This window comes from Podarcis raffonei, chromosome 5, assembly GCF_027172205.1.
Source record: "Podarcis raffonei isolate rPodRaf1 chromosome 5, rPodRaf1.pri, whole genome shotgun sequence".
NCBI lineage: Eukaryota > Metazoa > Chordata > Lepidosauria > Squamata > Lacertidae > Podarcis > Podarcis raffonei.
Window position 1 is genome coordinate 99,632,631 of NC_070606.1, and position 27,705 is coordinate 99,660,335.

The 27,705-nt window shown below is 49.6% G+C and overlaps 1 protein-coding gene across 6 annotated transcripts in view; it reads left to right on the forward strand.

The window, feature by feature from the left end:
* LPP (LIM domain containing preferred translocation partner in lipoma) overlaps positions 1–27,705 on the forward strand; it is a 295,814-nt gene that overhangs the window by 246,928 nt on the left and 21,181 nt on the right. For all 6 annotated transcript variants that reach the window (XM_053387367.1, XM_053387369.1, XM_053387365.1 and 3 more), the window contains one exon: positions 11,574–11,743. In XM_053387367.1, coding sequence (XP_053243342.1) covers positions 11,574–11,743 — 170 coding nt within the window. The remainder of the gene's footprint in view (positions 1–11,573; positions 11,744–27,705) is intronic.

The window sequence follows — 27,705 nt, forward strand, 5'->3', positions numbered from 1 at the left end:
AGCAGCTGTAAGTGATGGCCCAGCTGGAGGCAATGAGGTCATCCCCGCATCTGGAGCCAGGGCAGGCTCAGGCCCCTGACTCGGCCCAGCTGGTGCTTGTTGCAGGGGAACCTGTGCAGACTGGGACTCTTCAGGATCAGGCCCCAGACTTGGTTCAGATGCTGCCTGAGGCAAAGGAGCCGGTGCAGACTGAGACTCCTCTGGTTCCGAGTCCAAGCCCGAGTCCCAGGCCATCACACAGGGAAAGAATGGGGGTGGAGGAGAACGAGAGTGAGAAAGGGGGTGGCAGACGGAGAGAAGGAGAAAATGGATGGCAGAAAGAGAAAGGGGCGTCCTATCCCTGCTCACCAGCAGCAGCATGCAAGCCCCCCCACAATGTCTAAGCCCTCCTTCGACAGTCAAGAGGCAGCAATGCTTCTGAATCCTGGTTGCTGGAAGCCACCGGAAGGGGAAGGGATTTCGCACTCGGATCCTACTTGCAGGTCTCCCTTTTGGGTATCCCTTTTGGCCACTGTGTGGATGCTGGGCCAGGTGAGCCATGGGCCTGATCCAGCAGGCTTTCCTTAAGTTCTTTCATTCTCAGATGTCTGGTTCACACGTCGTGCTCAGCCGTGGCTTAGTTCACCATAGCTAATGTTGGCACAGCACATAGTTGAACTGTGGAACTGCCTGTCACAGGAGGCAAGGATGCTCACCAACTTGGATGGCTTTGAAAGGAGGATGAAGACAAATTCATGGAGGAAGCAAGGGCTATCACTGGCTGGTCTGATCTAGCAGGCTCTTTTTATATTCTTACTACCTAGGAAGAAATGCAGTTAACTGGGAGGGGGAAAACATCCCTCATTCCTGCCTTAGATGCTCTTGCGTGGCGAGTCCCCCCCCCCCCCAGTGGAAATAAAGACACATGACACAATTATTAAAGTTAATGGGATAAATAAGTCCACAACTTTATGGGTTACAGGTGATGAGCGGTATTGGCTTAGGCATTGGTCCTAACTGACTATATCCGGCTTCAGCTTGAACAGGTGGCAGGCGGGAAAAGAGGGAGATCCCCAGCCACACCTGCATTAAATGGGGCAGGCCATGCCCCCAGAGCCAGACGATTGGCTGGCCAGGGTGTGATGCGGCCAGGAATCCCCCCAATTGTGCGGGGCTGGGCTCTAGCCGCTGCGCATGGTGGGGCCGTGAAGCCCGCAACTCCACCTCCTCTGTAGGGCAGATGTGGCTTTCTCTTGCATTTTGTCCGGGATGCTCTCTCCACCTTCAGCACACCAAAGGAGTGTGACTGCTTCTCTTGCACTGGGTGCAAAGTCTTGGCAGCGTCACAGGGAACGGCAACTATACTTTAGAATGGAGTGCAAAGGGATTGGAGAAGCAAATGTTGGTGTTGCCCAGGGCACCGCTGAAATTTGGGACCCCGAGATCTGCCACTGAACACCCACCCTCCACCCAAACACCTCAGGTCTCTGCAACACCCACACACCTTTCCAGGCTGCAAGCCGCCCACCCAGTCCGCCCTCCCCATTTCACCTTGGAGGGTTGGAGGCCGAGTTCAGAAGCAGGGCAGCCCCGTGCTGCTTGGCTCCTGAGTCCTGCCTGTGCTTCCGTTTGATGGAAATGAGAGGCGACTCTCATGGACATTCAGGATGGAGTCCAAGCCAATACAAATTAGAGGAGGAAATTGCATTAGCCCACCGACTTGTCAGCATTGGGGAGGGGGTATTCCGCTTTGCTTTGGGAGCTGACAGCGAGCTACTGGGCAAGGAGGTGGGTGGTTGCAAGACTGGAGCATCAAGCAAGCGGTCAGGGTTTCGAAAGGCTGCTTAAGACCCTCAAGGGCCAGCTGCAGATATTTTGCTGCCTGACGGGAAGGACAGACGGTTGTCATGCAGCCCCGACAAGCCACATTCAGAACCCCAGCAGGGTTGCAGTCGGATCTTACTTCAAGGCTGGTGTGAAGGACACAAGAAGAGCCTGCTGGATCAGGCCAGTGACCCATCTGGTGCAGGATTCTGGTCCCACGGTGGCCAACCTGCAGGAACCCTGCTAGCAGGATCCGAGTGCAAGAACAACCCTCTCCTTTCCCGTGGTTTCCAGCAACTTCGGATTGGGAGCCACAAGTGGAGCAAACTTCTTTGACGTCTGCTGGGATGCTGGGGAGGGCGGGTCCTGAAAGAATGAGTCTTGCTGGGGTTCTTGGGGGGCAGCCATGACCAGGTGAAAGAGAAACGAAAGAGCATTGGCTTATTAATTATGTGCCTTTTATAACACCCTTCCTGGGGGTCTTAAAGCGGTGAAAAGGACCACCACAACCAGAGTCAGGGCCTTTTCAACACTGGCTCCAACCTGGTGGAACGCTCTGTCTCATGAGACCAGGGCCCTGCAGAATCTGATTTCTTTCCGCAGGGCCTGTAAGACAGAGTTGTTCCGCCTGGCCTTTGACTTGGAATCAACTTGATCCCCTCCCCCTCTTTCCTCTTTCCTTTTTCCTTTCTCCTCCTGGGATGGATCTCCTTTTTGGGGACTTCCCTGGCTTTTTTCCTGACCCACATAGGACCAGTCTGGATAGTTGGCCTTGGTGAAGATTTGACATTTTCATCCCCCAAAAGTTTTTTTATTTTAGTTTCTATTGAAATGAGGCTGCATTTTAATGTATTTTAATCTTGTTTTTAAGTTGTATTTCGATCAATTGTTTTATATCGGGTGTTAGCCGCCGTGAGCCCGGTCTTGTCTGGGGAGGGCGGGGTATAAATAAAATTTATTATTATTATTATTAGCAACACATCAGAGCATAAGAAGACCATGCAGGGTCTGGCCCATGGGCCATCTAGTGCAGCACCCTATTCTCAAAGTTTCCGAACGGATGCCTCTTCTGGGAAGCCCCCGGGGAGGAAACTGGTTTCCAGTAACTGGCATTCAGAAGCATTGCTTACTTCAACAGTGGACACAGAACAGAGCTAGTAGCCATCGAAAGCCCTCTCCTCCCTGAATTTGTCTGGCTGGCCACTGTGAGAACAGGATGGTGGACTAGATGGGCCACTTGATAGATCCAGCAGGCCCTTCTGATGTTCTTAAGACCATAAGAATGGCCATAGCAGGGAGGGGTCAGGCCAAAGATTTGACGGCACTAATTCAGAATACTGGGGGGACTGCCCCCTGTTATAAAGTCCCTATAAACATACAGCTTACACACCAGGGAGGCATAAATGGTTTTCCAGCCCTTTGTCTTCTGTATCTTTCTTGTTTTCCTATCTGCTGGGACTTCTTAAGATGGGGCATTCCTAAATGTGATCTTGCACCTGCTGCTACCTGCGAAGATGGGGCTTTGTGCCCCTGGGGCAGCTTTCTGGAGGAGGGGAGCCTCTACTGCCTTGCAGAGCCCCCTCTGCGGATGGCCCGGGGGTGGTGCTGCAACCCCCTGCTCTTCAGGGGGTCAGACAATTCACCCTGTAAAGCTGATGGCTAGAGCTGATTTAGCATATGTGGCGCTGGGATGCAAAAAACTTCCCCGTGTCCCCAATTGGGGGGCAGGCCAAAGTTGTTGAGCTTTTTAGGGGGGCAGCTCAGAATTCTTGAGCTTTTTGGGGGGCACACAACTCTCTCCCATGCCACACACAACTCTCTCAACAGCCCGCCAATCCCAGGCGCGCAGCAGGGCAGAACTGGCCAGCTGCCTCAGCACCCTGTGCTGGTCCCGGGGGGGGGGGTCCCATTCGGCGTGGTCCAAGTTCGGGTGCGGTATGGAGGCCGTCCGTCAAAGCTGAAGCGGGGTCCAAGGCGGGGAGTCGGGTGGGGTCAGGAACTCTGGCAGATGAGCAGGACAGGGTGCCGGCAAGAACAGGTTACCAACAATGTTGCTCCTGCAACCTGGGACTGGGGCTGGCTGGCTTTTATCTGCCCTGAGGCATAAGGCGGCCCCGATCCTCTGGTGACTCGCCTCTCCTGGCCTGGAGGTGAGCCCTCCTCCTGCGGGAACTTAGTTCCCTCCGCCTCTCTGCCCTGAGCCTCTGCAGCTCAGGAGAAGCTGGAGGGTTACCAGACCCAGAGGCAACCTCACCTTCCCCTGACGGGGCTGAGAGTGGAGCACCTGCAGGCAATGGGTCCTCGATCACCTCCGGAGCCAGAGCAGAATCAGCTGGTGTCTGTTCCTGAGGATCTGGCACAGGTGAGGGCCCTTCAGGCTCAAGCCCCAGCCCCAGCTCAGCTGGTCCTGGAGGCGGGGACTCCTGTGCAGGCTGGGATTCCTCAGGTTCAGCCTCCGATTCCGAGTCCCAGGCCATCACACACCCACAGCAAAAAGAGACATGTGGCGCTCCAACGCACTCTGCGCTGCTCGGCAGCAGCTGTTGGCTGGCTTGGCTCTTCAATCCCCGGGCTCCAAATCTCAGCCACAGACTTTCAGCCTGGCGCCCCTGAGAGAGCGCGCCCAGGTGCCCCGCACCCCTAGCGCCTATGGGTAAGCTGGCCCTGCTGCTGGCTATTCAGCCTTTCCCAGGCTGGTCATCATTTTGTTTGAAGACCACCGGCCCTGACCCCACTTTCCTGCACTGGCAAGGGGAAGGATTGTATGCCCCCTGCCCAAAGGTGGTCCTGTGATTCACCTGCACCTGCGGTTGCAGAAGGATCGTTTTCCTTTGCATGGAAACGATCCGGAAGGGTTAATCCCAGGACCAGATAAGGGGCAGGGGAAAAAGAAGCGCTTGACAGCCAGCAGAGGTTTTAATTGAATGTCAGTGCTGCTGGAATTTGCTGTCGCACTCAGAACTCCGGATAATGCTCCATTGTTATGAAAACTGATAATCCAGCCTTAGCAATGGGTTGTTTCTTTCAGCGTGACAATCAGCTCTGTCATTTTGGGGGTGGGCATGTTTCCGTTGGGTGTAGATTGTTCCCTACACTTAGTCTCTCTCTTCCCCACACTTCCACCCACACCTTTTCCCTTTTGAAAGGAGAGGGGGGGGCGCCTTTTAGCTGCGCTCGTTTTCGGATAATTTTGGAACGGTGCGGGAATGGAGGATGAGATCTCGGAAGGCCACGGCAAAGGGAGAGGCATTAGCAATCAGATGCAATTTTGCGCGCTGAATGAGTGCTTTGATCAAGCGATGTCTTTCATATCTCTCTTCCCCTAAAATACAAAATATGCCGTAGTTGGAGTATTTTGGGATGAACCGAGCAGCAAACATTTCTGCTCTGCAAAGAAAACTCATCTGCAACATCAACCTGGGATTCATGAGATCTTCTTGAACCTGACCAAGCAGTCAGTCAGTTTGTGGCCTTGCCCTGTTGAATCACAAAATCCTAGAAGTGTATAGTGAAAAGGGATCTAAAGGATCATCTGCCCACTGCAATGAAGGAATATATTGCCCAACCGCCTGCAAAGCATTCAGGCCAGGAGCTGGCAGGGAGGGGCATTGTCACCCCGCCAACCTCCTGGCAGAGGCATCACTGCTTTTTACCCAGAGGGGCAAGGAGGTTGGTACTGTTCAGGAGCACTGGTGAGACCACCAGTTTGGCTCTTCAGGGGTACTCACGCAGCACCCCCTCCCTGATGCCTCACCCCCTCTTCCTCCCAGAAAGCAACAGCAAAAGAAGCTAAATGCTGGAAGATTCAGGACAGACAAAGGAAAGTGCTTCTCCACAAAGTTAAACTGTGGAACTCTCTCCCACTGGAGCCAGCGGATGTCTTTAAAAGAGGATTGAAGGAGGAGGCCTACAAAGCAGAATGGCTATGCTGTGTCTCCACAGTTGGAGGCAGTGATGCTTCTCAGTATCAGTGGCTGGAACCCGCAAGAGGAAAGCGTTGCCCTTGTATTCGAATCCTGCTTGCAGGTTTCCCTTTGGGGCACCTGGATGCGAGAACAGGATACTGGGCTTGATGGGCCATGGACCCGATCCAGCAGGCTCTTCTTACATTCATAAGTCTACAGGCCTCCCAGCTCTACTGAAAGCCTTCATAGAATCACAGAACAGAGTTGGAAGACACCACAAGAGTCTTCTAGTCCAACCCCAATGAAGGAATTTTTTGGGTCCAGTGCGGGTCTCGAACTCACAACACTGAGCTTAAGGCCCTCGTGCTCTACTGACTGAGCTATCCCAGCTCAGCTTGACTTCTGTGACCGCATTGCATAGTTAAAACATTCAACAGCAACGAGAAGAAAGGGAGACCCAACGCTGCTCTCTTTCCCCCTCCTCCTCGCAGAACACTGTGTCCCAACTATTCTTATCCCTTGCTGTCAAATGGCTGTCGTGAGCAGAAGGTCTTAAAAGATTAAAATGTGGTCACCGGTGGCCTTTGACTGGAAGGGAAATCCATAAGAGCAAAGCTCTGTGTGTGTTTGCGCGACACGCACCGTAGCCGGGATTCGGGGCGGGCGAGGGTTCGACAAGGACCAGGAACGGAAATCTTGTTAGGCCGCTGACTAGAAACGCTGTTCTGTCATCGATATTTCTTCATTAGGAATAATGATTTTTCCACGTCCGCTGCCAGTGGGTTCCCGGCCGTCCAAAAGCCGGGATGTGCCATGAATCTCTAAAGCGCACTTATCGGAGGGACTCCGAAAGCGGCGAGAATTCAGAAGGCGGCGAGGGAGGGGGGCAGGTTTCACGCACTGCGACGCCGCAGGAACAGCGGTTATTGATGGCACCTGTGGGAGCCCTTAGGTGGATATTTCAGTCTGATGTATTTACATAAGAAAGACGTCCTGGCTCAAAGACGCCGTGTTCTGTTTCTCCAGCTCTCCGTCATGTATCGCTCTGCAGCAGCGGCGGGGGCTCTGGGGAGCGGCGGAAGCAGGCGCATGTAACCGTGATAAAGGCATCTCCTTGCAAGCTGAAGAAGCAGGGAGGGATGGCTTTGGCTGCTTCATCATCTCAGAGTTTTCGTCTGTTCCTTCCAATGCCTCGCCTGACCTCTTAAGAACAGTACTTGTTGTTGTTTAGTCGTTTAGTCGTGTCCGACTCCTCGTGACCCCCTGGACCAGAGCACGCCAGGCCCTCCTGTCTTCCACTGCCTCCCGCAGTTTGGTCAAACTCATGCTGGTAGCTTCCAGAACACTGTCCCACCATCTCGTCCTCTGTCGTCCCCTTCTCCTCGTGCCCTCCATCTTTCCCAACATCAGGGTCTTTTCTAGGGAGTCTTCTCTTCTCATGAGGGGGCCAAAGTATTGGAGTCTCAGCTTCAGGATCTGTCCTTCCAGTGAGCACTCAGGGCTGATTTCCTTCAGAATGGAGAGGTTGGATCTTCTTGCAGTCCATGGGACTCTCAAGAGTCTCCTCCAACACCATAATTCAAAAGCATCCATTCTTCGGTGATCAGCTCTCACTGGACCAGAACAGTGCTATCATTGATTAAATTGATGTGCCCCCATCCTTCAGAAAATCACAGGGCCGTTTAGAATGTAACAACGTAAGGATAGCATGCTGGATCAGGCCACAGGGCCTTCTTGCCCAGCATCCTCTTCTTACAGTGGCAAGCAGGACCAGAACTCAAAAGAAACTCTCACCTTCCTCTGGTTTCCTGCAAATCTACTTCGGCCCTTCAAAGGAGGTGGACTTGTGGGCTTCACGGCCCCCCTGCGCGATTGGAGGGATTCCAAGCCACATCACCTCCTGGCCAGCCAATCGGCTGGCTCAGGGGGCGTGGCCTGCCCTATTTAAAGCAGGACACAGCCAGGGATCTCCCTCTTTGCCGCCTTCCAGCTGTTCCTGCTTTTCCCACCCTCCTGCCCTATAAGGTTTTCGTTCCTTGACCTTGCTATGGACCTTGGTTGGTTGGTCACCGTTGAGGGGCCTGGAAGGAATTTTTCCACTTGGCAAATTGACACCAGGCCCTTGGTTTTTGCCTACCTCGTAGCAAATCATCACAACTTTCTGGGTATTGGCGGTTAGGCATTGGTATTGCTCTGTAGTTGGAAGAGGGGAGGAAGCGCCATCACCTGCCCCACATATTGAAGGGTAGTCCGGTAAAGGATTCCGGGGGGCGTGGCCCTATCCAAAGTCTAGGGAGGTGAGGGCCTAAGGCACGCCCCCTATAGCTAACCCCGGGGGAGTTCCTAGTTGACGTGCATCAGCCGGACTCCCCCTACTGGTGGTTAACCCTTCCCGGACTTCAAGCGGACTTGCTGAAGCTGGAGATAGTCGGTTAGGACCAATGCCTAAGCCAATATTGCTCATCACCTGTAACCAATAAAAGTTGTGGCCTTATTTAGCCCATTAACCTTGATAATTGTGTCATGTGTCATTTCCACTGATGGGGGTGGGAACTCGCCATACAAAGTGCCTTGGTCAGAAGCATTGCTGTCTCTGCCTGCAGAAGAAGAGCAGAGCCATTGTGGCTATTAGCCACCGACAGCCCTCTCTCCTACATGAATTTGTCTAATCCTCTTTTAAAGCCATCCAAGGTGATGGCCATCGCTGGCTCCTGCAGGAGGGAGTTCCACAGTTATTTATTTATTTATTTATTCATTCATTCATTCAGTTATTTATACCCCACCCATCTGTCTGGCTTTCCCCAGCCACTCTGGGCGGCTTCCAACAAAAGATTAAAATACAATATCAAATATTAAAGACTTCCCTAAACAGGGCTGCCTTCAGATGTCTTCTAAAAGTCAGATAGTTGTTTATTTCTTTGACATCTGATGGGAGGGCAATCCACAGGGCGGGTGCCACCACCGAGAAGGCCCTCTGCCTGGTTCCCTGTAGCTTTGCTCCTCTCTGCGTTATACTTACTTGAATGCCACCCTCTATAAACATGAAATAGGTAAAGGGACCCGTGAGCATTAGGTCCAGTCACAGACGACTCTGGGGTTGCGGGGCTCATCTCGCTTTACTGGCTGAGGGAGCCGGCATACAGCTTCCGGGTCATGTGGCCAGCATGATGAATCTGCTTCTGGCGAACCAGAGCAGCGTATGGAAATGGCGTTTACCTTCCCACCAGAGCGGTACCTATTTATCTACTTGCACTTTGACATGCTTTCGAACTGCTAGGTTGGCAGGAGCAGGGACCGAGCAACAGGAGCTCACCCCGTCACAGGGATTCGAACCGCCGACCTTCTGATCGGCAAGTCCTGGGCTCTGTGGTTTAACCCACAGCGCCACCCGTGTCCCAAACATGAAATAGAAGTTTACAAAAAATCTAGAAATAAAGCAATACCAATGAAAATGATATGCAAAACTCAATAGAAAATCCACATTTAAATCAGACTAATGAACGGGGGTGGGGAGTTCTAGGATGCATTAAAGTTTAAAATAGAAAAGAAATGCAAATGCACAGTAAAAATAATCCACATATAAACCACCATTAGCAATGTAACAAACTAACTGAGATAGCATCCTTTTCATGCAGAAGTTCCTGTTCTTTAAGACGCTCAGAATCTCCTGCTTGGTCTCTGTTTGAAAGCAGGAGACTTTACCAAGCAACCCCTTTGGTTGACCCAGCAGGGTACTTCTGACATTTATTTTATTTTTAAAAAACTTTTTTTTAATTGTTATTCTCTAAATTTCCTCAAGCATTCCTCCAAAATGCATTGTGAAAACCTGTGCATACATTGCAACCTATAACACTGGACATCTGTAAAATATGTCCACAGGTTAGTATAAAGCTTTGGGAGCTGGTCTTTAGTTTGTTGTAGAATTTGTGAATGAATGAAGCTCCGCCCTCTTTGCACAAAGGTGTCTCTCTGCTTTGTTCCTCTTAAATTGTGGGTCATTTTTTCAGTCGGGCTTCCCGTGGGAGCAAGTTCCAAGTTTAAGTATGCACTGCATTTCATTTCACTTTTAATTTGCATACCGCCTTTCTATATTACTATGCATCTACAAGCTGAAGAAACAGCAAAGTAGACAGCAAAGTTCATACACATAATAAACAATCTGCTCCGATACAAAAAGGCAAACAGTAAAACCAAATATTAGCAAATAATAATTAAACAGTTTACACTTCTCAGTTTTTACTAAACTGTAATAAGCAAAAATAGCTGCAAGTCACAATGCATGAAGAAGTCCTTCCATTTCTCTGTCCTGAATCTTCCCATGTTCAGCTTCATTGCTTGTCCGCAAGTTCTATTATTAGCCGAGATGGAGGAAAGCTTTTCCCGATCTGCTTCCTCCGTGCCGGGTCTAATTTTGTAAACTTCCGCCCTGCCTCCTCTTCCTCCAGCTAATGACCGCTCCCCACATTAAATGGGAGGCGCCCTTTGCATGGTCGCACGCAGCCCCTGGACCCTATGCGGCACCATTAGCACAGGCTTGGCTTCACCTCCCCCCAGGTGGGATATCTGGAGGTCTCTGCCTAACTCAGTCAGTTGCCCAATCCCACCTGGGGAAGCGTTGCCAAGGTGATCAGGCCAGGTAGGGGGAGGGACCACCTGCCCACACAATAGAGGGAGGATCTTACCTGGGAATCGCCAGTTGGCTCCAGGGCTTCTCCCACCCTCCCCTCCCTCAGTTAAGACTTCTTTTGCAGGTTAACCTTTTCTCCACAGGTACGCGGGCGCTGCTACATCAAGGTCACTGTTCAAGGGCTGGAAAGGAATTCCCCTGCATTGGCAGGTTTGCCTTTCCCGTAGCAAAATGTCACAACTTTCACGGTATCAGGCCTTGGGTGGAATCCTTTAGTCCATCTTCCCTGAATTGGAGGGGTGTGCAGTGGTGACATCCTCTTTGTGGCAGCAATACCAGGGTTCCCCGTTAAAGGGGTTGTTTGATGGGAGGCTTTGGCCGTACACCTAGAGGTCGTCATTGCTCTCCCCTGCGACAATGGCATAACGGGGGCAGACTGTTGGGAAACTGTGTATGTGCAGCTACTCACACAGAGTCAGTTAAGGTTTGGAAGACAGTCAGAAGGCAATCTGAAGGAGTAAGTCTGCCTGGTGATAACAGAGGCATGGAGACAGCTCCCTGATTGGTCAAGCTCTCTCAAGGGAGTGATAATTAATGGCCTACTAACTGGATTGTGTTAGTTCAGTATTCAGTGTTCAGAGTCCTGTGTGTCAGTGTAGGAGTTGTGAGTTGTGTGAGAGAGAGCTAGCAAAAGATCCATGTTCTGTTCCTGTAGATAGTCCACTGTGTATAATATAAACACCTAACTACAAGTTCTTAGTTCCTGCTTCATCTATCCTGTCTGCAACCAAGTCGCCAATTGCTTCCGTGGATTCTGCGTTTACTCTGCTAGGTCTGGCTAAGGTCCTGCAACTAGTTGGAAAGTTGCGAAACACCAAATAGGTTTTGCCAATACAGACTCTCTCTGCTTGAACATATGTTCTCCAGAGCCAGCCCATCCCCCCCCCACTGGATAACCCTGATGTTCCCCAGTTCCCTTGCGGGGGACTGGGAGGGATAAACGCCCAGTGCCTGAGCCAAGGTCTACCCACATCTGAAACATAATAAAGTTGTCGCCAATTTTAATCCCATAGCACGTTGTCTTGAGTCGTTATTCCACACGGGGGCCGCCCAGGGTTTGGGGGACTCCGCCTGTCCATGCAAATGCAGTTGATGCCCCCTTACGTTCCCATGTGGGTCTCCTTCGCAGCCAAGCACCATGAGTGGCCCCTAACGCCAGGCCCCTCTCTGCCCTCCAGGTCGCTGTGCCCGCTGCGGGGAGAACGTCGTGGGAGAAGGAACCGGCTGCACCGCCATGGACCAGGTCTTCCACGTGGAGTGCTTCACCTGCGTGACCTGCGGCAACAAACTGCGGGGCCAGCCCTTCTACGCGGTGGAGAAGAAAGCCTACTGCGAGCCCTGCTACATCGTAAGTGCCTCCGACCGCTCTCTGCTTCTGGCGGAGCTGGGTGTTCATTCATTGTGTTTCTATCCTGCCTTTTCCTTGAAGGACCTCGTGGCCGTCCCCCTCCTCATTCAGTCCTTACAACAACCTTGAGAGGTAGGCTTGGCTGAGAGGCAGTGAGCGGTAGCCAAAGCCACACCCCATTGAGCTTCATGGCCAAGTGGGGTTTCGAACTCCAGCCTCTCCCAGGTCTTAGTCCAGCGCTCTAACCACTCCACTGACAGGTGTCTCTTCGGATTCAGGAAGACCGTTTGTATGTTCTGTGTCTCTCTGATTCTCGAGTCCCCACTTACACCAGGGGTCTCCATGTGAGATGTACCTGCCCCTGGGGTGCAATGGGATTATCTTTGGGGTGCAACAAGATGCAAGGGGGTGGCACAGGACACTGGAGGTCATACCTGTCGATGACGATGCTCATTGGCTGTCTGGAGGACTCAGGTGTGAGGAATCTTCTGAGGAATTCATTTCTGGGAATCCCCAAAGCATGCGCCGCTTTGCGTCCAGCTAAGCTACTTGGATAAAGTATCTCCTTTGACCCAGATGACGAACGCCTATTTATTGCATTTCTAGCCAACCTTTTTCTCGATAAGGAGCTCAAGGAAGTGCACCTTGTGCTCCTAAACCCCACATTTTATCCTTGTAGCAACCCTGCAAGGTCTGTTAGCCTGAGAGTGAGTGACTGGCCAGAGGTCTCTTCCATTTCTACAATTCTATGATTCTATGAAGTAATGGACTTACACCTTTCTGGAGCAAAAGGGGACCCTTTGATGGATTCCTCTTTAGCGCGTGTTTTGGGTAGGTAAGCCAACCCCGCCCTTTGCACAACAGAAGGGTCAAGAAACCCACTTTATACGGTGGTCAGGAAGGGGAGACCACGAAGCAGTGTCAAAGTCAAGTCCCGTAGCCTCTGCTTCTCTTACCCTTCAGCATTAGATAAAAATTTACAGCAACGTAAAACTAAACGTTTATGGTCAGCCTCATTGCATTTATGTTTCTTACTGGAAAGGAAGGACAATTTCTTTGGGAGGAAGGTTCCCGGGGAAGCTGTCTTTATTTCACTTCCATTTCATTGGCCAAGGTGGGAAAGAAGGACGTTGTGCAACTTCAATCCCAAAGAGAAAGACTATGTAGGAATGTGGCAGAGCTTGGCATGCAGAAGGCCTCACATTCAGCTCTTCCCATCTCTGGTAGTAGAGGTGGAAAAGACCTGATGTCCCAGAGAGGTCAGAAAGGAGAACAAACTAGGCAAGGAGTCCTGTGGGTCATTGAGCCCCTGCCCCACTTGGCCAGTGGACGTTCATAAAATTTGGGGAAAGCCCAAAATTCATCTCAAATCCCGGTCAGTCCCCAAGTTCAATCCCAGTTCAAAGGATCTTGGGTTGGCAGACGTCTGAGAAAGACATCTGAAGCCACCTATCAGATTGGACAAGTTGGGGTTACAAGGACCAACCTCCTGACTTGGTTCCAAGCATCTTAACAAAGCTGTTCCCCTGTGTTGTTTGGAGGCCAGGCCTGTCACTCACAGGATAGCCCCTCCCTCTGACTGAGACAGACAGGATCTAGCATCTTTGGAGTCCTATCCCAGGGGAAGGACCTTCGCACCCCAGATCCTGCCTAGGACCTTTTGGAAGAGCCTGGGATCAGCCAGGGGGACATTGTAGCTACACACGAACCACTGCAATTGGGGGGGTAGCAATGAAGTTTTGTGCCCGCATCACCCCTATGTTAGGAATTAGGTCACTGGGGAGGGGAGGTCGGTATATATCCTGCTTCCCCAGATGAGCAACTTGGAGGGAGATCAGATTCAGCACCATGGACAGTTCACCTGCAGCTGAGACCAAACATCTATGTTGTCTCAGCAAGGTTCTGAGTCTTCTTCTGGTTCTCCTCCTCCTCTGCTTCTAGTTCTCCTCCTCCTCCTCTCCCACAACAGCATAAGAATAGCCTGCTGGATCAGGCCAATGGCCCATCTAGTCCAGCCTCCTGTTCCGACAGTGGCCAGACAGATGCCGCTATGGGAAACCAGAAAGCAGGCTTTGAGCACAAGAGCAACACTCTCCCTTTCTGTGGTTTCCAGCAACTGGATTTCAGAAGCATTTCTGCCTCTGACTGTGGAGGCAGATCATAGCCTTCGTGGTTAGTAGCCATCAATAGCCCTCTCCTCCATGAATTTGTCTAATCCTCTTTTGAAGCCATCGCTGCCTCCTGTGGCAGTGAGTTCCATAGTTTAACTTCCTTTTGTTGTTTTATGCTGCTGCAAGGCGAGGATGGGCCCTATTACCACTCCCTACCAGCAGCTCATACCTCTCAAAAAAAGCTCCACTGCATCTCTAGGGCTAGGTGGTCTCCATCCCTGGAGTGCTGCTTCCTGGCCAGTTGAAAAGTCTTCTTCAGCAGCTGATGGCTCCTTTGGGGCTAATGGAGTTTCCAACTGTGAGGCATCTCTCCCCAAGATGACTGTGGACCAGCCATCATAAGAGTCTCCTTCAGGCACAAGGAAGGGGAGGCAGTTCTGGTGACCCACATGAGATGGACCAGGGCATCCTTCTCCTCAGAGCTACAGTTTCCAGAGGACTCTGTCTTGGAGGAGGCCTGGTGTAGGGTCACGATCCTGCGCTTGCGAGAGCGGGGAAATCTTTCAAAGGGAAAGGGAGGCCCTCCCTCCCGTCTCGCCCTGAATCTGCCATAGTTTTGAGGTGCATCTGCCTCAGGCAGCCCAATAATGGTTTTGAGATTATTTAATCTCATTACTTACGCACTTCATTAGCCTGAGTGAATTGCTGGCGAAGGTTCAGTAAGCTTCCTCCGTTCGGAGATAAAAGGATGAGCAAGAAAACGCAAGAGGATCCTCGTCCTCTCGCCCGCTTTCAGATTTATCATCTAATCTTTGTTAAAGCATAAAAGAATGGTAATTGGCCGGCGGCGTGAGCCTGATCCTCAGCGCGGCTTCGAGTGCTGGAGGGGCAGGATGACAACCATCGTCGAGGACAGTTGTCCCAGAGCACTGCAAGGACATCTTGCAAGCAACCACCAAGGGTCCCCAGGGGCTCCAGAAAGCTAGCGACATTTAAGAACAACCGGACATTCAAAGGAAATGCAAATACAAAATAGAATAATAGAATTGTGGCGCTGAAAGAGGTCCACAAGGGTCATCAACCCTCTGCAATGCAGAGATCTCAGCTAAAGCATCGGTGACAGAGGGCCACCCAACCTTTGCTTGAAAGCCGCCATGGAAGAACTTCTGAGGGAGTCCATTCCACCGCTGAACGGCTCTCACCACCACAAAGTTCTTCCTAAAGTTTAGTTGGAATCTTCTTTCTCGTAACTTGAATCCATCGGTGGTGAATTGAACCTCCGGAGCATTTGAGGGATTAACTATTCATCAGTTAAACATCAGGAATAACTTCCTGGTGGTAAGCACAGCAGAACAGACTTGGTCAAAAGGAGGCAGACTCTCCTTCCTTGGAGGTTTTTAAGCAGAGGTTGGATGGCTAGCTGAGATTTCTGCATTGCAGGAGATTGAACTAGATGGCCTTTGGGGTATTTGAAGATCGGTGTCATACGAACTTTCAGTCTCCCCTCCTGCAGGCTTTGCTGTTGTTTAGTCGTTTAGTCGTGTCCGCCTCTTCGTGACCCCATGGACCAGAGCATGCCAGGCCCTCCTGTCTTCCACTGCCTCCCACAGTTTGGTCAAACTCATGCTGGTAGCTTCGAGAACACTGTCCCACCATCTCGTCCTCCGTCGTCCCCTTCTCCTTGTGCCCTCCATCTTTCCCAACATCAGGGTCTTTTCCAGGGAGTCTTCTCTTCTCATGAGGTGGCCAAAGTCTTGGAGCCTCAGCTTCAGGATCTGTCCTTCCAGTGAGCACTCAGGGCTGATTTCCTTCAGAATGGATAGATTTGATCTTCTTGCAGTCCATGGGACTCTCAAGGGTCTCCTCCAGCACCAGAATTCAACTCCTGCTGGCTAAACATGCCCAACTCCCTTGATCATTCCTCAGAAGGAATCTTCTGAGGAATGTTCAGAAGGTGGTACCTGATGTTCCTGTGGGTTCAACAGCCAAGAGCCCCCTCCTGAGACCCACCCTCTTACTCCAGAGTAGGGAAGGAAAAGAAATTGGTGTAAATCCAACACTCCTTCCCCCAAACGCAACTCTCGCCTTGAACTAGACGGGGAATTGGTTGCTTAGGATGAAAAGCAGGACAACGGCCGTCGGCCAGCCCCGCGTGGCTTGCATTGCAAATGCTAAATCTTCTAATGCGTTTCCAATTATCTGGCCTGCACCTTCGCTCAGTCTCTCTCCGTTTGCCATTATTCATATCGTCTGAGAAGCCTTGCTGGTCTCTTCCTGCCCCTCTCTGCCTCCCCCAGGATGCTAAAACGGTCTCACAAATAACCTGGGGTGGTGGTAGCAGAAACATGTCCGTGTCGCCATGTGGGACGAGGAATGTGTGAATCTGTGCATCTCTGTTTCTCATTTTTTCAAAGTTCAGCTTCTTCGCACCAACTAGCAATTTTTATTGTATTTCTTTCAACAACCAAAAAGCCCTTTAGAAATCAGCCTTTTAGTGCTGATGTCTCCTAACAGACAGGCATTTGCATGCAATTGTGTCTAATATACATGTTTTCGCAAAGCAAGTATACACACTTTGCCATAATAGGTGCATTTCTTGGACCTATTACACGGCTGGAGAGCAGCGCTGCAAAATTCAGAGAAGTCTGTGTTTCAAAAGGTGGCAAAATCGGTGACAGGACACCCAGAGAAAGGGAGGGAGGAGAGGAGAGGAAGGATTGAGAGAATTCAGTGCAATGACTATCAGGGCAATCCTGCTTGTGTCTACTAATCAGTAAGTCCTATTGTGGGCCAGGTAAGTGGGGTTAGGATTCCAGCCTAAGAGAACCAGACAGTCCAGATCTCGCCTAGAATTTAAGAACACCAAGAGGCCCAAAGTTGAGATTCCTGTATTGCAGGGGGTTGGACCTTGTGGCTCTCAGGATCCCTTCCAACTAGATTTCCACCACCACCAGCAGCAAACCTGTGCCTGCCACCTGTGCCCATTGTTGCAGAATTTATGCCCTGCCCTTTAGCCAAAGTAGGCTGGGGAAGGACTTTCAGGAAAGCTCACATAGTTTCTTTGAGGGATGCAGGTGGTGCTGTGGGTTAAACCACAGAGCCTAGAACTTGCCGATCAGAAGGTCGGCGGTTCAAATCCCTGTGACGGGGTGAGCTCCTGTTGCTCGGTCCCTGCTCCTGCCAACCTAGCAGTTCGAAAGCACGTCAAAGTGCAAGTAGATAAATAGGTACCGCTCCGGCGGGAAGGTAAATGGCGTTTCCGTGTGCTGCTCTGGTTCGCCAGCAGCAGCTTAGTCGTGCTGGCCACATGACCCGGAAGCTGTACGTCAGATCCCTCGGCCAGTAAAGCGAGATGAGCGCCGCAACCCCAGAGTCAGTCACGACTGGACCTAATGGTCAGGGTTCCCTTTACCTTTACCTAAGGATAGCCCAAGCACCTTTTTTTTTTCTTTTTTCGATTGGAAAACCCAGCAGAATATTAAAATACAACTGCACTGGCTCCCGGTGGAGTACAGGATCAGGTTTAAGGTGCTGGTTTTAACCTTTAAAGCCCTATACGGCCTAGGACCCGCGTACCTACGGGACCGCCTCTCCTGGTATGCCCCACAGAGAAACTTACGGTCTTCAAATAAAAACATCTTGAAGGTCCCAGGCCACAGAGAAGTTAGGCTGGCCTCAACTAGAGCCAGGGCTTTTTCGGCTGTGGCTCCAACCTGGTGGAACACTCTGTCACAAGAGACTAGGGCCCTGCGGGACTTGACATCTTTCCACAGGGCCTGCAAGACAGAGCTGTTCCGCCAGGCCTTTGGCCAGGGCACAGCCTGACTCCCTCCCTCGGCAATCTTCGTGGAGCTCTGGCCCAATGGTGGCCAGTGGCTTGAATTTAATTAATTTTATAATGGATGATTTTAGAGTGTTGTTTGTGTTGTACTTTTGTATTGTTTTATTGTTGTTAGCCGCCCTGAGCCCAGCTTCGGCTGGGGAGGGCGGGATATAAATAAAATTTATTATTATTATTATTATTACAATGCTTCATCGGATATTAAAAGCTTCCCTAAACAGGGCTGCCTTCAGATGTCTTCTAAAAATCCGATAGTTGTTTATTTCTTTGACATCTGATGGGAGGGCGTTCCACAGGGCGGGCGCCACTACCAAGAAGGACCTCTGCCTGATAACCAAGGGGAGAAGCGAGGAGGTACCTCTTCCTTTCCCCATCCATCAGTTTTCTGCCCCAGTTGCTTCCCTCTTCCCTGTGGGGTTTCCCATAGTTTCCTACCATTCCAGCTGCTCGGCTCAACCCTACCAGAAGCAGATTTTCCTGATTGAAAGGGACCTTTCATCACCGACCATTTCTGTACCGTGTGCTCCTTTCCCCTCCCAGCCCACGTGCAATATGGGCAGTCGTAGATTCACAAAAATGCAGGAATCACAGCCATAGAATCTCTGACAAATGGCCGTCCAACCTCTGTTGAAAAGTCTCCAGTGAAGGAGAGTCCAGCACTGACCTGTTGGCATGCAGAGGTCCGGGAGGCCAGCTGGCTAGCCCCGGCCAGGCTGTTCCCTTCCAGCCGTCCTGCTGCATGGACCATCACTTCTGCACCGATGTAAATCAGCGACCCGGGCTTCAAAGCCAGGGCACACTATCAGCAAATTGAACTGCACACACAGAATAGGTGTGAGGCTTGTGGAAGCATACTACAACTACAGATTTATTCATCATAAATCAGGACAAAGAAACATGTCGTCTCTCTCTCATGTCGTCTCAGAGAGAACAGCTAAAAGCAAAAGCTATACATAACGGAAGTTCCCAGCATACTGTGCTGGAATGTAAACAGGCATGTGACATGTAACAATCCCATGTCTGTTCCTTAAGGTGGAATGGAAATGTCAACATGACCTCCCTTGCAAGATTGTTGTAAAGACAACTCTAGTCATTGCAAAGCCCCGAGTCCCTCTAGACATCATTTTCTTTGGAGCTTTCATGACGATTTGTGTCTGTGATGCTATCGGGACATCATACGTTGATTCTGGTTTCTTCTTCTTTTTTTGAATATATATTTTATTGGACAATTTTAGCAAACAAATTATCAATCAATATAACCATTTACATTCCCCCCTTTTTTCCCTTCCTCCCGTCCCCCCCCCCCGGACTTCCCTCAACTCCCCTCCCTGGATTCTTCGCACATATTATCCACTGCATATTATAAAATTGTACATATCATTGCCTTATTTATCATATATTCAACTGGTAACTTTGTGGATGCTTACTCAAAACCTGCCAAGGAGTCCAAGTCGTTTTGTTGTCTTTTTAGATAATTTGTAAAAAGGTCCCATCCTTCCTTGAAGTCACGGTTGTCCTTATTACGCAGTTTGTATGTCAACTTAGCCAATTCTGCATAGTTCGTCAGTTTTTCTTGCCACTGTTCTTTTGTTGGGATTTCCTCATTCTTCCAGCCTTGTGCTAACAAGAATCTTGCCGCTGTTGTAGCATACATAGATAGATTCTTTGGGGGTTTTTTGGTAGGTCTTGTCCTACAATCCCTAACAAAAATGCTTCAGGTTTCTTTATAAATGTCATTTTAAAGATTTTTTTTTCAATTCATTGTATAACATTTCCCAATTTTTTTTTAACTTCTCTGCATTCCCACCACATATGATAAAAAGTACCTTCTTCTTCTTTACATTTTCCAGCATATGTTTGACCTGGTTTTGTACATTTTTGCTATTTGTACTGGTGTGATATACTATCTATACATCATTTTCATATAGTTTCCTTTCAAAAGAGAACAATCTGTAAATTTCAGATCTACTTTCCACTGTGGATATGTTGATTCCGGTTTCAATGCATCTGCAAAAGTTTAAGGGGAGACATACCGCTTCATTTCCAATCAGTTCATGCCTGTGTAACTTTCTGCTGAAATCCCATAACTCTTCATGCCAGAAATGTTCTGCTTTTGGGTAGCTGAAGTCATCCTGCCTTGGTTGCGCTATAGCACAAGAGTGCCCCTCCGGACAGCAATAAAATGGTATTGCTGGGGAATTGGAACGGCTAATAAAGCAAAATTAAGGTGAAATATGATTCCATCACCAGTGCACTTGTTGCAGAAAACTGCCGTCTAGAGGACCCTCTGTTTAAATACTCAGGGATGCCTGAGCTGGATGTCTGAGCTTGGGTTCGGTGAGCCTTAAAGATTGCCCAACGTCTCGTTTCCTTCCCAGAGATACGAACGCGATCATAATCGCCATTCTTACAGCACCTTATCTGCCAAATAGCCTAAATTGAGTTCTGCCGCACTGCCCCACTGCATGGAAAAGAAGGAAACCTGAATCAGGAGGCTTTCAAAGTCCGTTTGTTTGGAATGAGATGCGAACTCCTCTGCCCCTCTAAGCAAACCTCTGCTTGGAGAATGTTTGCCTACTAGTAATAGAAAAGGAGAGGGGGAGCAGGTGGCATATTAATTTCTGCGAGGAGACCTGGCAGCCACAGGTTTGCTGGGGGTGAGAGTGGGCAAATCTGTGGCAAGCAGAAAACAAAGGGTGCATAATAACCAATAATGTCATCATTAGTCTCTTTGGTGTGTAGCTTACCATGCACAGATTGGGTCTGTTAATAATAATAATAATAATAATAATAATAATAATAATAATAATAATAATTTATTCATACCCTGCCCATCTGGCTGGGTTCCCCCAGCCACTCTGGGCGGCTTCCAAAAAAACACTAAAATACAATAACCTATTAAACATTAAAAGCTTCCCTGAACAGGGCTGCCTTCAGATGTCTTCTAAAAGTTTGGTAGTTATTTTTCTCTTTGACATCTGGTGGGTGTTCCACAGGGCGGGTGCCACCACCGAGAAGGCCCTCTGTCTGGTTCCCTGCAACCTCACTTCTCTCAGGGAGGGAACCGCCAGAAGGCCCTCGGAGCTGGATCTCAGTGTCCGGGTAGAATGATGGGAGTGAAGACGCTCCTTCAGGTCTACCGGGCCGAGGCCGTTTAGGGCTTTCAAGGTCAGCACCAACACTTTGAATTGTGCTTGGAAACGTACTGGGAGACAATGTAGGTCTTTCAGGACCGGTGTTATGTGGTCTCGGCGGCCGCCCCCAGTCACCAGTCTGGCTGCCGCATTCTGGATTAGTTGTAGTTTCCAGGTCACCTTCAAAGGTAGCCCCACGTAGAGCGCATTGCAGTAGTCCAAACGAGAGATAACTAGAGCATACACCACTCTGGCGAGACAGTCCGCGGGCAGGGAGGGTCTCATCCTGCATAGCAGATGGAGCTGGTAGACAGCTGCCCTGGACACAGAATGGACCTGCGCCTCCATGGACAGCTGTGAGTCCAGAATGACTCCCAGGCTGCGCACCTGGTGCTTCAGGGGCAGAGTAGCCCCATTCAGGACCAGCGAGTCCTGAGGGAGACCAGGGAGCTTGGGCTAAGAGCTGATACCTGGCCCCAGGTCTCCCAGTGAGCTTCATGGCTGAGTGGGGATTCGAACCCTGCTCTCCTGGGTCCTAGTCCGACACTCTAACCATTGCTCCACACTGCCTCTCAATTCCCCCAACCCTGCCCCGCTTGACGTCCCCCCCGGCTGCTCCTCCCATTGCCTCCCCTCCCCCTGAAGGTCCGAAAAGATGCCTCAGAGCCACGGCAGCAGTCTTGGGATGGAAAGGGAAGGTTAGTTGCAATATCCTTGCATGCGCTGTTATAAAAGATTGACGAGCGCGATGCTCGCCTTGTGCCAGCTGTCATCTTTCCAGCCTCGGTACTTATCAGAAGGACGTCGCCCAAGGACGAGCGGCTTGCTCAGGCTGGGGACACGGCTTCGCTAGGCAAATGCGCCGTTTGCCGATGTCCTGATGACATTCTCCCAACCAGGACCGTTTTCCTCCCGTGATGTCATCTCTGTTCCCTGTGACCTGTTGCACCCCCTCATTTTTGCAAGGATAATGAGGCAAGTCAAATCTTCCTTTCTGCTGCTCACCTGGCCTCCCCTGATATATATATTGTTGTTGTTGTTGTTTAGTCGTTTAGTCGTGTCCGACTCTTCGTGACCCCCTGGACCAGAGCATGCCAGGCACTCCTGTCTTCCACTGCCTCCCGCAGTTTGGTCAAACTCATGCTGGTAACCTCGAAAACACTATCCAACCATCTTGTCCTCTGTCGCCCCCTTCTCCTTGGCCCCTCCATCTTTCCCAACATCAGGGTCTTTTCCAGGGAGTCTTCTCTTCTCATGAGGTGGCCATAGTATTGGAGTCTCAGCTTCAGGATCTGTCCTTCCAGTGAGCACTCAGGGCTGATTTCCTTAAGAATGGATGCGTTTGATCTTCTTGCAGTCCATGGGACTCTCAAGAGTCTTCTCCAGCACCATAATTCAAAAGCATCAATTCATATACCGTATTTTTCCGTGTACAACACGCCCTCATGTCTAAGATGCCCCCTATTTTGGGGGACTCAAAATTAATAAAATGGGGGGATTGCCCAAAGTTGTTGAGCTTGCACGCGTCACGATAGCCACTTGTCATCTGTCCCATCACCGGCACAAGCCGCCAATCGCCCGCACAATTAACGAAGCAACAGCCAATAAACACTCCCCCTTGCCGCAGCCACCAATTATAATATCTGGGTCGCAGCAGCAGCCAATCACACATCAACCCTATGCACTATCCTTGTATAGAAGAGAAGAAGAGTTTTGGATTTGATACCCCGCTTTATCACTACCCTAAGAAGTCACAAAGCGGCTCACATTCTCCTTTCCCTCCCTCCCCCACAACAAACACTCTGTGAGGTGAGTGAGGCTGAGAGACTTCAGAGAAGTGTGACTAGCCCAAGGTCACCCAGCAGCTGCATGTGGAGGAGCGGAGATGCGAACCCGGTTCACCAGATTATGAGTCCACAGCTCTAAACCACTACACCACACTGGCTCTTAACACCAACTTTTTAAGCTTTTTTTAATTTAAAAAAACCCTCATCAAATACATGGAAAAGTGCAGTATATTGATTACATTTGTACAGTCATACCTCAGGATGAATACGCGTCGGGTTAGGCATTTTCGGATTGCACTCTGCGGCGACCCGGAAGTAACAGAATGCGTGACTTCTGGGTTTCGCCGCTCGCGCCTGCGCAGACCGTCAAAATGACGTCACGCGCATGCGCAGAAGCGCCGAAACGTGGCACGCGCAGACGCGTGGACACGGGTTACGTTTGCTTCGGGATGCTCTGGAACAGATCCCGTTCGCATCCCGAGGTACCACTGTATCCCGCCTTTTCACTCTCAGGAATAATAATGATGATGATGATGATGATACAGCCCCTTTAGTGTATTTGTTGCCATTGTTACACACCTGCACAATCTCTGCATGGGGAGAGACTCCAGGAGCCCCAGGCACTTGCCCAGGACTTCGTTTCATTGCAATGAAGGTCAGCAGAGACTGTGGTGTCTTTAATATATATGCCGTTTTATTTACATGTATATCCAAGCTGAGTACAAGGTGGTGACGCCTCGCAGCATTGACACTCAGCAGATCTTGCTTCTCCAGCAAGATTAGGATCCAGCCCAGAGCAAGCAGATTTCTGCATCTCCTGCTTCCAGCTTACCTCCAACTCAGCTCCCACACAACTCTGGCTATTATAATAATAATAATAATAATAATAATAATAATAATAATAATAATAAATTTATTTATACCCTGCCCTCCCCGGCCAGAGCTGGGCTCAGGGCAGCTAACAACAGTAAAATTACAGTAAAAAACATAATGGGGGGAAAAAACCCAATTTAAAATACAGGTTAAAATGCAATTTAAAATGCAGCCTCATCAAAACCATAAGGGGAGGGAAACATAAGGGTCAGACTGAGTCCAAACGAAAGGCTAGGCGGAACAGCTCTGTCTTGCAGGTCCTGTGGAAAGATGTCAAGTCCTGCAGTACCCTGGTGTTTTGTGACAGAGGTTTCCACCAAGTCGGGGCCAGTGCTGAAAAGGCCCTGGCCCTAGTTGAGACCAATCTAACCTCCTTGAGGCACAAGACCTCCAAAATGTTGTCATTTGTGGACCTTAAGGTTGTCCACGGGGTGTATCAGGAGAGGCGGTTCCGTAGATGATGATGATGATAATAATAATAATAATAATAACAACAACAACAACAACAACAACAACAACAACAACAACTTTATTATTTATACTCCACGCATCTGGCTGGGCCTCCCCAGCCACTCTGGGTGGCTTCCAACAGAATATCAAAACCACAATGAAACATATAAAACATCATACATTAAAAACTTCCCTTTTAAAAGTCAGATAGTTGTTTATTTCCTTGACATCTGGTGGGAGGGCGTTCCACAGGGCGGGCGCCACCACCGAGAAGGCCCTCTGCCTGGTTCCCCGTAACCTCGCTTCTCGCAGGGAGGGAATTGCCAGAAGGCCCTCAGAGCTGGACCTCAGTGTCCGGGCTGAACGATGGATCTCAAGGTGGTGTGTGTGGCTCTCTCCCCCTCGTCTTTTAATCCTCACAACAACATTGTGAGGTAGAGGTTAGGCTGGGAGTCAGTGACTGGCCCCCAATGTCACACCCAGCAAGCCTCATAGCTGAGTGGGGATTCGAACACAGGTCTCTCCCAGGTCCGACACTCTAACCACTAAGGGCACACCCTGGCTCTGTGGTCTCTTGCTGGGTCTGAATCTGTTTGGAGGTCGTCTGTTTGCAGGATCAGGTCTAAAAGAGTTCCCCTGCCAAGTCTTGCTGACATATTAAATTGTGTCGCTTCGCACTGCTTTATTCCCAGTTTCCTGTTCTTTTTATTATTATTATTTTTTAAAAAACACCTGGTTTTAGAGGGTTTGATCCCAAATGGAATAATTTACAGCAAAATACAGATACCCTCACAATAACAACAGGAATTGATAATAATAGTAGTAACTGTCGTTTGAAGGCAAGCCTCTCTGGGGCCCAGATCCAATGTTCCTACTCTCTTGGTGTCAAATGGGGCTTGGACAGGAAAACCTTTCTTGCAGTTTGTGCCTTCGCGTATGAAAAGAAAGCAGATGCCAGATCCATACTGTAAAGAACAGCTATTTTTAAAATAATATAATTCATTTGCTGTTTTTTCCATAAAAGAGATTATGAAGAAGAATAGCAGCCAAGTAAGACTGTAAATCAGATGCAAGAAGAACATTTAGAGAAATATATATATATATATATATATATATGCAGGCACATTTTAAAAAAATCCTGTATTTTTGTTTTTATCACAACCCAAATTGGAGAGTAATTTACGGAAAGTGCTTGTCTGTGTGTGCTGCTCCCAGCGCTCAGTAATTTGAATTTTAACTGCTCAGTGGGATCATTAAGACTATTATGTTTGTTTCCCAAAGAGTATAAAGAATTCTGAGTGACTACTTGAAAAACAAAAGGGTGGGGAGAAGAAAGATGAAATTCATTAAAATGCCTCTCACACTCTTTGAACTGAAGAACACCTGAGCCCGTTCAGGATATAAACCTCTGTGGGCACTTGGCTCCCTCTGCAGGTATAGATCAAATACATTGCTTAGGGATGAATTTGGGGGAGCTGGGGGCTTTTGTTTTGCCAGTGTCAGAAAGTAAAAAGAGGTAAAAAGGTAAAGGACCCCTGGACGGTTAAGTCCAGTCAAAGGCAACTATGGGGTTGCAGCGCTCATCTCGCTTTCAGGCCGAGGGAGCCGGCGTTTGTCCACAGACATGGCCACAGTCATGTTGCCAGTAGGACTAAACCGCTACTGGCACAACGGGACACTGTGACCGAAACCAGAGCGCACGGAAACACTGTTTACCTTCCCTCTAGAGTGGTACCTATTTACAGTCATTCCTTGGGTTGAAGTAGCTGCAAGTTAAGTATTTTCGGGTTGCGCTCCACGGTGACCCGGAAGTAACAGAGCGCGTTACTTCCAGGTTTTGCCACTTTCGCATGCGCAGATGCTCAAAATGATGTCATGCGCGGAAGCAGAGGAATGCGCAGGCGCGCAGTCGTGTCTTACGTTTACTTCAGGATGCGAACGGGGCTCCGGAACGGATCCAGAGATACCACTGTATCTCCTTGCACTGGCATGCTTTCAAACTGCTAGGTTGGCAGGAGCTGGGACAAAGCAACGGGAGCTCACCCCGTCGTGGGGATTCAAACTGCCAACCTTCCACAGGAAATGATATCATTTTGAAATAAACCAGAGAAGGAGGTTGAAGGAAGTTGGGGGGAATGGGGAGATTTAGGAATTTAAAAAAAGCAAGGAGGATGTTTGCCTTTTGCAAAGTGCAAAGTTGGTCGAATTAAGGAGAACAGCAGGCGCACCTGTGGTGTGGGCTGAGAGGGAACTGTTGGCCTGGAAGGACACCATAAGAAAGGCAAAGAAGGGAAACCACACAGTGGACATTCCAGCATGGATGGAGGACGAGAAAAGCTTTTTGCAGGTGCTCAGGAGGAACTTTCTATCCCAGGCAGCGGGATCACCTTGACTGCGGAATCTCAAGGCTAGAAAAGTCAAACCACCCCCACCCCCAGAGAACAATGGATGGAGGGTAATGAGATGCAGCCGTTTGCAAACAGAGCTCCATGCGGCTTGGGTGAACTGCTTGTGGCGCCTGCCAAAGCAGAGACGCAAAAGATGCTGCGTCCCTCTTTTCACGCGATGTTCTAGCACAGCGGCTGAAAGTCCCAGCTCCAATCCCTGCCCTGTCCTGCAGCCCTGCAGAATGGCCACCAGTCATTGTGGACTGGAATTGGACCTGGACAAAGGTCTGGGTTGTTCTCTTCCCCACCCTCCATGCACCAAGTTAGACAGGTGAAGAAGGCTGCCCACCCTCTGATCTCCTGATGTCACGGTGACATCCATTTTCACCTACGCAGTGAGAAATTAATACTGTGCAGGTGCAAGCTCACCACAGTCCTACGCTTTGGAGATCCAGCACTCAGCTGGTCGCCAGGGCTTTGAGTGCTGAACGCAGCTCCCCGGAAGCACTAAACATCAGTGCTTGCAAAAAAAGAGAAAAACACAGCTGGGACTTTGCAGGGGCTCCCAATCAGCTGATCGTTGGCACCCCCAAACCCTCATTTTACCTGCCAGGTGTAGGGCAGGTGGACATGGAGCTCTGATGGAGAGTTCTGTTGCTTTCACGTCTTGCCTGGGGACACTTCTTGGGAGTGTCTGGCCACAGGGAGAAGTTCTGTTGCTGAGAACTTTCACAGAATCTTCGAGTTGGATGGAACCCCAAGGGTCATCTAGTCCAACTCGCTGCAACGCAGGAAACACGACTAAGGCACCCGTGACATATGGCCATCCAACTGCCGTTTAAAAACCTGCAACGAATGAGAAAGATGTTGAAATATACATTTATGAAAAAACCAGAAGCATTTTTACCTGGCATTGTAGCGGAGGATGTTAACAGACAGGACTGTAAGTTGTTTTTATGTGCAGTAACGGCAGCAAGAATACTATTGGCACAGAAACGGAAGCAAGAAGAATTACCGATGAAAGAAGAATGGCAAATGAAATTAATGGACTATGCGGAATCAGATAAATTAACAGGAAGGATTTGAAACCTGCGGCACCAGAGATTCTTAGAAGACTGGAGTAAATATTCAAACTATTTGAAAAGCAATTGTAATAAGCAGATTATGCTAGTAGGACTACAAGAAGTTCTGTAAGGAGGATTATATGAAATATTGCAAGGAAGACTACGAAGAGAATTATTAGTTAATGATAATTAAAAGTAATAGAGAAATTAAGAATTGCAGAATAAGTGATAAAGAACAAAAAATCTTCAGAGGTTGTTGACGGAAGTCTAAAATATTGTATAAGATAAGAAGTTATGTTAAATGACTGTTGGAAA